Source organism: Diospyros lotus, chromosome 2, assembly GCF_014633365.1.
Source record: "Diospyros lotus cultivar Yz01 chromosome 2, ASM1463336v1, whole genome shotgun sequence".
Lineage (NCBI taxonomy): Eukaryota > Viridiplantae > Streptophyta > Magnoliopsida > Ericales > Ebenaceae > Diospyros > Diospyros lotus.
Genome location: NC_068339.1, coordinates 15,297,315 through 15,312,645, shown reverse-complemented (window position 1 = coordinate 15,312,645; position 15,331 = coordinate 15,297,315). Strand labels below are relative to the sequence as shown.

The window sequence follows — 15,331 nt, the reverse complement described above, 5'->3', positions numbered from 1 at the left end:
AAGGATATCCTATGCATTGGCATTTATATTATTGTACTTATATGAATACATCTAACTGTAAGTTTCTTACAGAAACCCATTCTCGAAACCAAGCATGCAAACACGAAAAGAATAGAACATTTCCAATAATTTGGGAAACACCTCAAAAAAAAAAAAAAAAAAATGCAGACTCAACAAGGTGATAAATCAAATTGATAAAGAACAACAAACGGAAAACATTATTTGGAGACAGGATCACCTTTCTCTATAAGAAAATAATCCGAAAACACCCAAAAATGAATGGCCAGATCCAATGAAATCAATTTTTACCAAAATGAAGTTTGATATTTGAGAAAAAGGCCCAAAATGGGAGACTGAAAAGTGAGGTTGAAGAAATCAGAGGAGAATAACAACAATAAATAATACGAGATTCTACAGATAAAGAAAGAGGAACAGAAGACGGAAATAATGGGTAGGTTTGGAGGGAACGATGCCTCGCGTCCTTACCATTAACGGCTGCAAAAAGGCCCCGAAAGAAAGAAAGAAAGAGTGATGAATTGTAAATTCATTAAACTATTATTTAAAACATGAGTTAACAAGGTTGGAAGTTCACTAACCCCCCATCCAATTATCACTACTTTTACGTTCACTATTAGTTTGACCATGAAACGGTAATTGAGGGAAATCAAAAACAGTTGAATTTCTTCTGTATCTCCCTCCAATCAGGCAGATTTTGTTTTTCCGTTTGGATCTTTCTGATTCTGGAATGCTGGCTGCGGTTCTTTTACATTTGGTTAACCCCCACCCACCACCCTTTTTTTAACTTTCAAAGAGTTAACAAGGAATTAACATGACATGACCCACCACAACGACCTAGTCGCAGTTATTGCTGTCTGGAAAGATGCAGAAATGTGGAAATTGATGCAAAATTAAACACAGAAATCGAAATGGGAATTAATTAATAGCTGTTAAAAGGAAACGAAATTAAGTTACATTACAATGCCGTCCCATACATTTGTGAGAACCTTTCGAAGAGATCGAATTGATTGCGTTGATCAGATCTTTCTGTACTTCGATCCGTATGCAGCCATTCTGAGATTTGTTTCCCTCTTATGTGATCTCATCATCAGTGAAAATAGAACAAAATGTGTAGAGAGTGGGGAGAGAAGCTCCGCGAATGAGATTCATGGTCCATGATTGATTCGACTTCCGCTTTACCAGGTTTGGATGAGAAGAGCGAGACACTGTAGGGCCATCATTCTCTCGCGCGCGCATATATATAAATATATATGCGCGCGCATAGAGATTGCGGTAATATTAATATGCTGTATTTAGTAGGCTTAGAAACGTCTTCTTAGTAATTAAATGAAATGGAAAAAATGTAAAATATTTCTCATTGTTTGGGACAATATTAATATGAGATGAAAAATAATAGAATTTTTTTTCCTTATTTATTAGGAGAGCGATAATATTAATGGAAGAAGGGGAATAATAATAATATTAAACAACAAGTGCAGTGACCATTATTATACTTTTAATGAAAAGATAAAAAAATGCGATTCAATTAAGGCCATGCTTAATTTCCTAAATATAATTAGAGGGAAGTCATTCTTGCAATTGCATGTAAGTTTTTTGTTCAAATATATTTAATTTCCTAGTTTTCCTATGCAAAAATCAAAAAAATAAAATATTTTCATGAGACATTTTCAGTCTCGAAAGTCAATCTCGTTTATTATTAATTTCTTTCTCAAAAAATAATTATTTTAGGTTTTTGGTTTGGTTTTCTAATAAGATTTTGCTTTTGACACATTTATTGTTTTCTCGTTCATATTTGGATGAAGACTCAAAGTTGATTGTTGTTTATATTCTGTGAGATATTGATCTTGATATAAGTCTCTATTTATTATTATCTGCTGAAATGTAAGATAATTTTCTTCTCTAAATGCGAATATATTTCTATAATGGTTTAAAGTTTTCTTCATTGTGTGCATTTATTTTTCTCAATTAATTATTTTGATAAGTTTTTTCTCGTCCATGTTTGGATGAAAACTCAAGGAATTGATGGCTGGTTATAGTTAGTTATGTGAAATTTTAATACAAGAGTATTTGTTGTTTATTATTATTATCTTCTCTAAGTATGAATCTATTTCAGAACCACATGTGCATGTTAAAAATGTATAGAAGTCTTTTGCATTGTTATATCCACTTCATGAGACTTGTTATATATGTTGCCGGGGGGATAGCGTGTGGGTCCCACCCTCCCCCATGAGCCCACACCTTTCTCTCAATTTGCTCGCGTTGCACAAATTTTATGTCACCCTGCGTGTGGACAGCAGATTAATTCACTCCACTTCATATGTAATTATGATTAATTGAGTGGATATCACTTAATGGCTTAGTTACCACTCATGTGCATGTTAAAAATGTTTTGAAGTTTATTCATTTTTAATGATTAATTATTGAATAAATATCAGGTATGTGTTTAAATGCAAAACCTTATTCAAAGGCAAACAAGCATAATTCAACCTCAACACAACACATACCTGATGTTTGTAACAGTTAAATAGTTATGATAAGCAAATGTGGAAGAATATGGGCTTCCATTAGTGTTCACGTTCTTGATGTGAGAAGTTAAATTCAAAGCTCCACCAAGGTGCCAAGGCAATAGAAACTTAAAACTACAAGAGAAGCTATAAGGGAGATTAGAAGGTATAAATTACTGCAAAAACCTGATCCAAATTAAGTCGGCAAGTGAAAAAGAAGAATTTTTAAATTTACATTTCGATTGGAGTGTAACTTATTTTATTTTGAACTCCATGACATTAATTGGTTATGGCAAAAGTGATAGAGCTAATTGAGAAACTGGCGAGGCTAATGAACGATCAGTTTCAGATGCCAAAGGACGACTGCAAGACGATGGGGGGAGCAGATCCATTTGAGGAAAAGCTCCGAGCTTCCTCCTTGCTGTCAATCGTGGTCCTCTTGATCGTGGTCGTGAGTCGAGCCCATGGGGTGCCATCTTAATTCGACGACACCACAAAGGGTCAAGTTACCTAAATCAACCTTTAGATTGATTAATGTGCAATGAGGATCCTTTATATAAAGAGTTGAAATGGTAATTTGGCTGGTTCTTGTAAGGCAAGCAAACGTTCATTGTTTGTTGTTTTTTTTAGATAATGTTAATAAGTGTCTTAAAAATGTTTGTTAATGTATATATATGTATTTATTGTATATTATTTTTAATTTTTAAATAATTCAATATAATAAAATGTAAAAGGATATATGCAATATAACAATGTTTGTAAAACCACCACACCTCTGGTCATAGAGGTGTGGTGGTTTTACAAACATTGTAATGGTATCAAGACGTTTTTTGGATTAACCTCCTCGATCCTCTCATGGCCGATTCTTCCTTCTCCTTCAACACCATGACCCACATGGTTACTATTAAACTCTCCTCCACAAATTATCTTATGTGGTGAAATCAACTTCTCGCTCTTCTTCAATGTCAAAATCTCCTTAGCCATGTCGATGGTACCGTTGTTGCACCTCCAACCACTATCGCCTCTGATTCTTCTTCTTCTCAACCGAATCCTAAATATGTGGAATGGCAACTTCAAGATCAACGCCTTCTCAGTCTCCTCTTCTCTTTGTTGACTAAAGAAGCCATGGCTGAAGTCCTTGGTCTCACCACCACTTGTGATGTCCGGTTTGCTTTGGAAAATTCCTTCAGCCATATTTCCAAGACTTGTGAGCTTCGCATCAAAGATGACTTGCAATTCATCAAACGCGGCACCTGAAGTGTCACCCGAAGATGACTTGCAATTCATCAGCCATATTTCCAAGACTTATGTGATCAACTCATTGCAATGGGCCGCTCGGTTGATGATATAGACAAAGTTCACTGGTATCTCAAAGGATTGGGCGTTGACTTTGCTAATTTTTCTACTACCCAGATGTCTCTCACCACATTACCAGCTTTCAAAGACTTGGTTCCCAAAACTGAAAGCTTTGAGATTTTCCACATGTTTCCTCTGCTGCCTTTATTGCCACCAAGGGCCTTTTCCTCCATCTCAGGGTGGCAATTCCTCCAAGTCCTATCGTTCTTGCGGAGGCTACAATGGAGGCCATGGCCATGGACGTGGCAAATGGGGCTTTTATACCTCTCGGTGTCAAATCTGCAAGACTGAAGGTCACACTGCTGATCGTTGCAGGAGCCGTTACGACTGTGCCGAACCTACGACACAACTTGCTGAAGCTTTCACCACAGCTTGTTCCCTCTCAAATGGCTCGGAGTCTAAGGTTCGCTGATACCCCCTTGACCTTTCTTAGTTGGACACGGTTGAGCCCTATCATGGTAAGGATTGAGTAATAGTGGGAAATAGTGCTTCTCTTCCTATTACACACACTGACACGCTCTCTCCCTCTTCCAATTTTCAACTTTTGGATGTTCTTGTTATTTCTCGTCTTACCAAAAACTTGCTGTCCATCAGTAAATTGACCTCTGACTTTCCTCTCCCTGTCACTTTTTCTTATGATAATTTTGTTGTACAGAATCAAATCACAGGAATGACGGTGGCAAAAGGTAAACGAGAAGGTGGTCTGTATGTGCTTGAATGTGGCAACTCTGCATTTGTTTCTGTCCTTAGAAATAAGAATTTACATGCTTCCTTTGCATTATGGCATGCTCGTCTTGGTCACGTAAATCACTCAGTTTTATCTCTTTTGAATTAAAAAGGACAATTATTTCTTACTTCTTTGTTGCCCAATCCATCTCTTTGCTCTAATACCATAACAATGTTTGTAAAACCACCACACTTCTATGAGGTTGAGTTTTCCATTTATATAGATGTATACACAAAATAAAGTAAAGTTTGAATACTGAGATCAAATAACAAAGATAATTATAAATGGAAACTGTATCTCCTACAATTAAGGAGGCCTGATTTCGTAAATCAATAACTGATTTACTGGAATCCTCCACACAATACACCTTTAACTAGTATTGTAATACCCGAGAACGTTGGGTAATTAAGAAATTAATATTTTATTAGAAAAATCGAATTTTGAGGAAAATAGGTATCAGAATAGTCCGAGAAATTGACTGAATCAACTACCGGGAGTATCCTGGAGTCAAGATGCCTAAAGAAAATGATATTGAAGTGTCGAGTAATTTGAGATATGATTTATGGCATTGAAAGAATTTGGGTCAGGAATAGTTTTCGGTACAGCTAAAAATACAACTTCGGGATAGGCTATAAAACCAAATTATTGTAGGGGGCCTCCGGAAAGACAACGGAACCCCAAGAGTATTCATGTTTGGTGTGTAGAACAACCCTTCAATGGTTTCGGGAAGAAACTAATGGATTTGAGGCCAAAACAAAGATTCGGGCCAAAGTACAGTTTATCGAATTAGCCGGAGGTCGAGATGGTGAGTTTTTGGAATCTTCCAAGAAGGAATGAAAGTTTTTATGACTTGAGGGACTTAGCGGCAATATTAGAAAGTTTGTGGGCTTTGTGAAAATGGGTCAAGGCATAAGAGACAAAATTAGGGGGCAAAAGTGTAATATTTGAAACTTGAAACTAAGAAGCTTCCTGCCATGGTTGAGAGACCAATTCTGGTCGCCGACAGCACCTACCTACAGTTGGGAATAGAGCCAAATGGGTCGGGGATGCCTTTGGGTCGGGATTGGGATGTCAATCGGGTATGTGGTGGTCGGAAATTGATGATTACCGACCAAGTTTTCGGTCGAATTTTGGAAGCACCAAAAGGTTGTTTTGTGGTCGGATTTTGACGAGATTAGGTCGATCCAGGGGCGGTAGAAGCCTCGGAGAGGTCGTTTGTGCAAGCCTTGAGCGTTTGGAAGCTCGGGAAGGCCTATAAATAGAAGTGGCCGAGAAGAGGAAGAAAATTAATTTTGTAAATCGGTGAGTTTGTGAACGAATTGAGAGCATCGGATAAGGGGTTTTTATTTCTCATGTCTCAAGCTTCGTTTCTATGCAATTTGAGCCATTTTGGTTGAGAGTTAAGGGAGATCTGAAGCCTCGTCGGAAAAACGAGTTTCACCAAAAAATCGTGTTGAGCAGTCAATAAATGGCTCCAATTGACCAATTTTAAGCTATTATCTGGTAGAGGGCAAAGAGAGGAAGGTGTAGGTTTAAACGGGGGGTCAATCAGAGGTCGGATGAAGGAGATATGACCATTAAACCAAGTGGGTCGCATACTGTCCGGCGAGCTGAAGGTTGAAGACAACCGGCGCGTGTAGGACACTCTCCAGCTGGGCCCGCGACTGGAGGCACGTAAAGCAACTTGTTTGAGCGAGTGTGGGCGCGTCCAAGCTCGGAAAATTTTGAAATAAATTTCTAAATTCCTATAAATTCGAGATCTAGGTCCTGTAGAAAAATATTTGGATTTGGAGTTCTCTAGGTCTCAATTCTAGCATCAAAGAGCCTCGTTTTGCATGAAAAAGCAGCATCCAGGTAAGTCCACTATTTTTCTATTGATGTTCATAGGTTATTATGATTTTTGTGAAGAAATATTGGAGAAAATAGCTTCGGAGGGATTTATTTGGATTTTTAGAGGTGAAAATAGAAGAAAAATGGAGAAGATGGAGAAATTGTGAGAAAAATAGGTTTTTGATTATTATATGTTGATTAGGGTGCCTTGAGGATTAAAGTGATGTGATTTGTGCAAATTTTGAGTTTGGCACGAAAATCGAGAATGAGCACGCAAATCGAGGCAGTGCGCGTTTTTCAAGGTATCCTGAATTTTGTCAAAGGTGAGTTGTTCTAACCCCAAAATTTTTTTATTCAAAGTTGTTCTCTTAACCATTGATTTGAACCATGCAAATGTTTTACTACATGTGAATGGTTTTAACATGTGATGGTTGGTTTTGTAGGGATTTGTCCCGAAATGTTTTAAAGCATGTGCATTGAATTTTGTGATAAATTATGTACATGAAATATTGTTTCATATGATGTATTGAATCATGGTATGTGGCATTGGCGTGTCGTTTTTGTGGGTTGGGATTGGGATGTCAGACTGTGATACGGCACTTGAGTGATAGCACTAGGGAAGCATGCCAAGGGAAAATACCCAATTTGTCGACTTGGGCTGAGAGTAGGACACCACCCTCGTGAATCGACAAATGGCGGGGCTGAGAGTGGACACCACCCCGGACCGATAGTATAGCGGGGCTGCGAGTAAGTAGGACTCCATGAGGCCTTTATGTGGTAGTATTGTTTCCGATGTGGACGTGGATTCCCAGGATTGGTGTTGATCATCATTTGGCCAGGACTTGTGTTGACGTGTGCTCCGTAAGCTTCTGAGTGGGAACGTAATAATGACGGGGTGATTCCCGGGCTCATGCATTGACGTTGCTTCCTCTTAAGCCAGGATTGTGTTATGCCAATGTGTCAATGTGGTTGTGATGCCTTTAGAGAGATTGCATTTTCCCCGGTTAGAGTTAAATGCTTGGTGGGTTTCTCTTGGGTCGAGTTTTGTCATGATATTATGTTGTTTCATATCTTGCATACATTCATGAAAACGTTTTGAACTCTCACTTAGATGATTCATCATCTTATAGTGGACTTTGGTCCCTAGAATATTCTAACGTTCCAGGTGGTAGCAGCTGTTCCAAAGAGAAAGGAATTGCCGAGAAGTGACGGCAACATGTTGGTGGATTACAGCATATGTTTTTGGATTATATGTATTTCCTTTTGATGATGTCATGTTAGACGATGATATAGTTTTGATGTTATGTATAAAATGGTTTTTGTTATGTATATCATCAGGTTTCGATCTAACTTCTGCATTTGTTTAATGATAATATTACCTGTCTTAGCTTTATTTGATATGCTGAGAAGGTAATTGGAATTGTCGGGGAAAATTACGGATTTAAGTGTTATGTAATGGATGTGCATGTCTAGGAAAGTTCTGGTTAAGGAAAGACTTGGTACTTAAATGTGTCCGTTTGTGACCCACCTCTCTTTCTTGGAAACTTACCTAGTGTACTATTCACGTACAAACGCTGTATTTGTGAAAAAAAAATATATCCCCGAAATTCATGATGGTTTATTCCTCATTTATAACGCCCCTCGGTTGGAGCGGGGTGTTACAAGTATCCTAATATTATTTTATTTTTTTATTTTATGTACTATTTTTAATTAAAAAAGTTAGTAATTAATTGTCAATTCATAGAATTGACTCGGCAAATAATGAGTCCTTTTTCCTAAAATTGTAACCTTTTTTTCTCGTTAGCTATTTAAATTGAAGATATCTCCCTTTTTTTAATTTTTTTGTTTTTAAGTGATATCCCCATTTTCATTTGGCTTATCCATCAAATAATAGAAAAGAAACAATGGCCCGATCACAGAGAGTATTTGATCAACTATTGAGCTTGTGCGCTTTCTTGAAAATGTATGCATGATTTGTAGTTTTGTCCTTTCTTAAATTAATTCGTTCAATCTTAAATTTCTTCATTTTGTAACAATCTTAAATCAATTTCCCTTATATGTAACAATCTTAAATCAATTTCATTTTGTAACAATCTTAATAAATTGTAACAATCTTAAACCAATTTCCACATTTATGCATCTTTGCAGACAGCAATAACTGCGAGTAGGTCCTTGTGGTGGGTCATGTCATGTTAATTCCTTGCTAACTGTTTGAAAGGAAAACTAAGGGAGGGCGGTGGGTGGGTGTTAACCAAATGTAAAAGACCCACAGGCTCTTCTGTTCCTCTTTCTTTTATGTATAGAATCTCGTATTGTTTATTGTTGTTATTCTCCTCTGATTTCTTCAACCTCACTTTCCTCCCTGTCTCTATGACTTTTCAGACTCCCATTTAATTATTTGGTTGAATAATGACATTTTAATTTTAGTCTCAAAATCCAAAATATTTTTGTTAGTCATTTTTTACATTTGCTGCAAAAATTATTTTGCTTAATTTTTTAATTTTTTATCCAAACACCAAAAAATAAGTATATTATATTTATGTCAAAATAGACAAAATTAAGCTCAACCAGTTTTCGTATAAAAATATTTTACAAAAGACTCGAACAATATGTAAAGGAAAAACAAATTTTTAAAAATATCTTTCATGTGTAAAATTATTATTATACCTAAAATATATATATATTTTTTCTATTCCATTATTAATATTTTTCCAAAACGAGGAGAAGCCTCTTCCAAACAACTGATCATTCGAGAGATTATTTGACGACTACACTCATGAATCCACCTTTCCAACCCACCAAAGTAGACAATGTAAAGAGGGTAGAATAGCTAGCCTAGCAAAAATCCTGAGCTGAGGTTTGTTATTGTCCTCCAACAACATTGCAACAGAGCACCCTGCAGGATTCCACAATAATAAAACTGTGAATGTGGTGAGCCGTAGACTCAGAAGAGAAGGACGGGATTTACAAAATCAGTGATCTAAGTTTGTACGCGTGAACAACTACTGAGAACCAATTTCAATATATTGAAATGGGTTAACAAAAATAATAAAATCAGCCAAGTACCTGGACATGATTACACCAGCATACGGACTTCTAGGCTGCTGGAATAGGATAGAGTTCCAGAATTCCTTTCCACTCCATACCGGGGTTCAGTGTTATGGGATTTTCGACTGCAGCAGTCTCCACACGCAACTTCAGGTCGGTCTCATCTTTCCCAACATCAACCAAACCCTTTGACTTCTTAAGCCAGGGGCTCCCCGGTCCTGCAGAAGAAAAGGTTAAATTTATAATGAACACCCGGAATAAAAATAAATATTATGACAACAACAATATTTACAGGCCTTAATCCTATTAGGTGAGGCCGACGATAACAATAATCACTATTCTCACATGTACCTGGAATTCCATCCATGGTCAGTACGTGTTGAATCTTCCATTGATCCTCCCCTGCAGTCTCTGAATGTACGCCACTGTAAATGTATAATTCACCATCCTGCATGATTGCATGGATATTACATATGACAAGCATAAACCGTATTCGATGCGCATAGAGAATAGGGAAAATCAATCATATCTTAAACCTACTTCTGATTCCTCATCTCCAGTAAGACTCTCCTTATTCTTCAAGTCGTCAAGATAATCCGTCTCCAGTCCTTCAATCTGAACTTCACTGAATTGAAGCAAATAAGCTAACTACCAAAAGACCAACTCAAAGCTTCACATTACATTCTTCCAAAAGTTGCCAAAAGTGATTCTAAAATAAAACAACAAATGGAACCATAAACCTGTTAACCAATAAATTTATTCCAAAATGCGACCGGGCAGTATAATGATTAATTGAAAATATAGAGACAACTAAACACTCACACAACAGAGAAAAAAGTGGGGTTTGAAATATTTTCCTTAACATACGCTCTGGTTCCCTTGCAGGAATACCATAAGAGGCTTAAGTTCAGGAAACATTTACTCCAAAAGCACAAGTCAGTAAGATGGTTGATGGGATCCAATTATTTAACCTGTCTACTTCACTTCAAGCCAATAGATCCATTCCATGCTCCATTTTAACCAGCAAAGAAGCTTTAGTTGACATTACAAAATCATGCACCGACTAGTTTTCCTATCTTTCACTTCTGCTGAAAATCATTATGATTTGTTTTCAACATTTTCTTCAAAGATGTTACTTCGTCTCCAGTGGCTAAGTTGATCGAATTCACTATTTTGCTTATCAACAAAGAGAAGAAGGTTATCAGTACTGAATCTTACTAGTCGACTGAGAACATAACAAAAACTGTATTAGTCAAAGTACTGCAACATAACAAGGATTCTGTTAACTAAAGACAAAGCAATATCCCTGGCTCTGGGAACCTCTAAGACGCCTTCTGACGTCTCTAAGGCCAACTCTCTAGGGGACAATACAGCGGTTAAGGTTCATTCCCCGCAAAGAGACTAAGTTTGAGTCCCGTTGACTTTGCCGTCAAAAGAAAAGGCAAGAAAAAAATTGGTGTTCATAGCCAAGAAACTCTTGTATACCAATTCATTATGATACTAAAATAAGTCTTACAAAACTTGAGTTCATGCCCCATTAATTTATCCACCCAAAAAAAAAAAAAAGAAAGGGAAAAATTGGCCTTGATAGCCAAGAAACTGTTATACACCGATGCATTATGATCCTAACGTATGTCCAATTTGTATTCAATGCAAGGACACCAAAATGAGAAGGTTGCATCTAATCATAAACTCTATCAAGGAAAAGATGGAATTGATTTCCAGACAACTTTGTACAAATCCTTGGTAGTTATCAACCTCACGAACTAAACATTTTCAACTCACACCAAAGCTGTAAACCAGGTGTTAAAAAAACCAAAGCAAAAAAAAAAAAAAAAAACAAAAAGAATATAAAACATTTATTTGTAATAGTTTATTGCTCATAGCAATGGTATTAATTATGTTCTAATTAATCTAAGCAGCCAACATAAACTCCAATAATTACGTAACCAGAACATAGATCAATTTTGCCAGCAGTTTTACACAAACCAAGGCCATTTTCTTTTTCCTTCTGTTTTTTTTTTTTTTTTTTTTTTTGAAGGGCGCCGGGGGGAGGGGGGGCACTCACAGGGTCAATTACCAAGCCCGAGATGGATCTAAGTTTCCCACTTAGTCTTGGACACGAATGCACAGACAATGATTATGAGCCAACCACTAGGGCGGCAACTCCCCGGGAGGGAGGGGGCGCGGGAATAAGCAAAATTAGCCAAAGAGCAATGTGAATTGTGAAATTGAAGAACATGAAAATGGTGTTGCCCCAACCAATGGCCAATTCATCATTTTTTATTTTTCTCATACAACTGATTTCAACTCAACTCAACTCAATAATCCAGATTCCAAAATAGTATTTTTATAGGAACAGTAAATCAAAGAAGACACTGCAGGGATGCCAACTGTATGGGTAAAACACAAAGGGGAAGGAACAGTAATGCACCAACCATTTGAATAAGCCTATACCACACATAATTACTGACATGATGTGTGCATTACACGCCGTTTCTGACATGTCATCTTGGCAGAACTTACCATGTTAGAGTTAGATATATTTGACCAGATAAGAAGAAAAGATAAGGAGATAAGTCATAGATAAATCACCACAGCATAGTTTTTCTCAAAATCAATGCCAACATTTAAAGAAAATGACAGTCACATTAGATTGGAATCTCTTTCATATCCTTAGTTTGTCTTGAATGATCAAACCTTAATGCCGCTTGCTCTAAGATTAATTAAAAAATGTAACTTAATATCTGTAAAAGGATCAATAATCTGATAAATGGAAATCCTGTTAGAAAGTCAATGCAGCACTAAAAGATGGAGCAATTATTGTTTTAGCAGATTTATTAAATGAAAACATGCACAAATCAACTTCAACACATACCCGATAGCTGGAAAATAGAGATGATAAGCAAATGAAAAACAAAATGGTTTTCCATCAGTGTTGACGTTTCTGACGCGAGATGTTAAAATCAAATCTCCACCAGGTGCCAAGGTTACCCTCAATCGAAATTCAAAACTACAAGAGAATATAATGGAGATTAGAAGGTAGAAATTAGTACTAAAACCTGATCAAAAGACTGCAAGTGAAAAAGAACAGGAAAAGTAGAAAGAGAGTGGTGAATGGTTATTAAGATTTTATAGAGCAGGCCTTTCAGAAAATAAATCTAAATCCAGCACAATTTTTGGTTATTAACTCTATAAAAAGCAATCTTCTTGAAAAAACCATATCATGAACAAAAGTCAGTGGATTTAAATTGGGAAACTTGGGAGGTTCTCAAACTGTACCTGTGAGGCCAGATATTTAAATCCTGTCCAGAAGGCTTAAGTATCAAATCAACAAATGCCTTCGTATGGGAAGTTTCTGGCAAAGGAGGAGGGTTTGGGTCAAGTCTCCAAAATCTTCTTCTGGCAAATCCATGCAGATGAAGAGACCCATGCTTCTCAAACTGCATATAAAAAGCAAGTTTTCTTGATCAAGATGATAGCAACCACAGAAATCACTGAAGGAAGGTTGAGAATCATTTACTTGGGGGAAACATATTCGAATGCCTCCGTGAGTTCTCAATGGAGGTTCAAAAGTAGCCTGCAAAGATAGATTACAGTCATTCATATCATTATGATGTAGAGTAGAATACTGATGATGCAGCGGCAGGTAAGCTTGGTCCCATACAGATTACGACACAAAAACAAGAAGATAATTACAGGATTCACCAATGACGGTGAAAAGATTAACTAAGTAGAAATATTAACCAAAACAAAACTCTTCACAACTTGGCAGTGTAGTGCATCTATCAAAAATGATGTTTTCAAATTTCTAACATGAATTTAATAACTTTAGAATGATGAGTTTGGAATGATGATACGAAAGTAGTTATTTCAAACTAAACTTTACCTTCCTACTGGAAAAAAAAACCTCCTCTCCATGTTTATTCTTCCAAGATGTCACATGAGCCCCAAAAAGGTACACCTGTGCAACAGGTTAAGTTTTACCACGAACAACATAACTAATACACAATGGGAAACTGCAACGTCATATTTTAAATCGCAAGAGCTAATTAATTAACTCCAGAAAAAATGTATAATCTACCAAAACAAAATTGATAGCGAAACATAAGGTCAACATTTTCACTTTAAAGAAGAAACTAACAAACACCGCCACAAAGTTCATACAGTTTGTTCTGTTGTAACCACCAGAGAAGGTAATATTGCGTCTTAAATTTTCTAATATATGCAGATTAACTTGTTTCTGGTAATATAAATCTTATATTTGGTAGGAAGGTTTTCCCTAGGACAATTTCATGCACTTAATTGATTAGAAGATCAGATATTTTTTCTAATAAATAATCACAAGGTAGAGACTCTTTGATTCAATTTGAATATGCTGATTAACTAAAAAAATCAAAAGTAATTTATTCTATTTCTACAGAAAGATTCAGTAAATCAAAAGTAAAGCATCATCTTGAAGAAATCAGGTTAGAGATGCAGTGGCAAGGGAGCTCTATTTCTATACATTCTACCTGAACCAACCAAAGTATTAATTCATGAATTTAAACGTCATTTTAACGCACAAAGAAGAACAGCAACTTCTCCACAAATATAAAAAATGTTTTCAATAATCAAATCATTTATCATTAAAATAAATAACATTTTTAACTTGCAGATGTAGTAGTGGCCAGCGGCCCAGCAGGCAAGCGGTAGCTCTTCAATTAAATCACATGCACGAAGTGTACATAGCAATGTAGAAAAAAATTACAGCATGCATATGGAGTTCAGAAATAGATTCGTATTTGGACAAGGCAATTCTCTTGAATTTCATACGATAATAATAAATAGACTTTTGGATCAAGATCAAGATTATCCAGATCTCACAGAACTGTAACTAGCTAGCTATCAATTCCCTGAGTCTCCATCCAAGTACGGACGAGAAAGCCAATCCGAGGATGAGTATCCAATCTTATCAAGACAATTCAACCTCAATACAGAAAATCTATGCACAGACAACGAAAAATTACAGACCTAACGAGGAAGCCGAAAGGAAATCTAGAATACACATTATATATATATATATGATATATGTGTGTGTGTGTGTAGAGAGAGAGAGAGAAAGTATCGATTACTTCAGCAGACCAGCCGCGATCCTCGCGGAGAACCACCTTGTCCAGGCCGTTGATGCCCTTACACACCTCTACTGGAATCAGTTCTGAGCTCACGGACATCATTGATCGATCTTTTCTTATATATATTGAAGATAGAGATGCGGATTTGCTTTGCTTTCTAGATCTGCTTGTTCGCCTTCTACTTGTTCAGAAGTCACCTCTCTGTCTCTCTTAAAATGATTTATATATAGATGAAATAAAAATGTCGAGCGCGCGAAACTGTAATTCAAACAGTTATTCTTAGGGTTGCAAATGTTGAAGCGTGAACTTATAAAGATGGAAGCAGTGGCTGTATAGTTGCGGTGTCCCAAAAAAATGTAAGGCGCGTTCAAAGAATATTAAGAAAGAGTATATTTAACTTCTTCAATTATTAAGTATAGGTAATTTTGGGTTGAATCCTAACACTAAATATGTCACAGCTAAATATGTAACAGCCGATGCATTGGCTTGAAAGGAGTTCTTTAGGGTATAATACTTTATCTCCCATGAAACTTTTTTGTCATTACATATTAAGTAATATAGTTTCTTTTGAGCATTGACAATTCATGAAAGTATTTTTTTTTTGTTTCTAATTTCTTTTTTTAGGGAAAACTTGAATTTAGAAAGTAGAGGAACAAACTTTCTCCTCGGTACGATGAGTTAGAGACTATCATTGAAAATGATACTATTATAAGACAACACTTGCTAACTGGCAA

General features: G+C 36.4%; 1 protein-coding gene and 1 pseudogene across 1 annotated transcript; both read right to left on the bottom strand.

The window, feature by feature from the left end:
• LOC127795806 (villin-4-like) overlaps positions 1-1,201 on the bottom strand; it is a 28,822-nt pseudogene extending 27,621 nt beyond the window's left edge.
• Positions 1,202-9,531: 8,330 nt separating this feature from the next.
• LOC127794668 (putative glucose-6-phosphate 1-epimerase) lies at positions 9,532-14,699 on the bottom strand. Its single transcript, XM_052325915.1, has 8 exons — positions 14,598-14,699; positions 13,373-13,447; positions 13,007-13,063; positions 12,766-12,926; positions 12,356-12,496; positions 10,024-10,108; positions 9,835-9,931; positions 9,532-9,701 (listed from the first exon to the last, which is right to left on the bottom strand). The coding sequence occupies exons 1-8, from the start codon at positions 14,697-14,699 to the stop codon at positions 9,532-9,534; spliced, it is 888 nt and encodes a 295-aa protein (XP_052181875.1).
• Positions 14,700-15,331: the final 632 nt, after the last annotated feature.

What these genes read in the sequence shown, in the direction of transcription:
- LOC127794668 (XM_052325915.1), bottom strand. Translation starts at nt 14,699, where the DNA reads ATGATGTCCGTGAGCTCAGAACTGATTCCAGTAGAGGTGTGTAAGGGC. An exon ending in TTTCCAGCTATCGGGTATGT is followed by an intron (nt 10,109 to 12,355) that starts GTTGAAGTTGAT and finishes GCTTCAATTCAG; the next exon opens with TGAAGTTCAGATTGAAGGAC. An exon ending in CTGGAGATGAGGAATCAGAA is followed by an intron (nt 9,932 to 10,023) that starts GTAGGTTTAAGA and finishes GCAATCATGCAG; the next exon opens with GATGGTGAATTATACATTTA.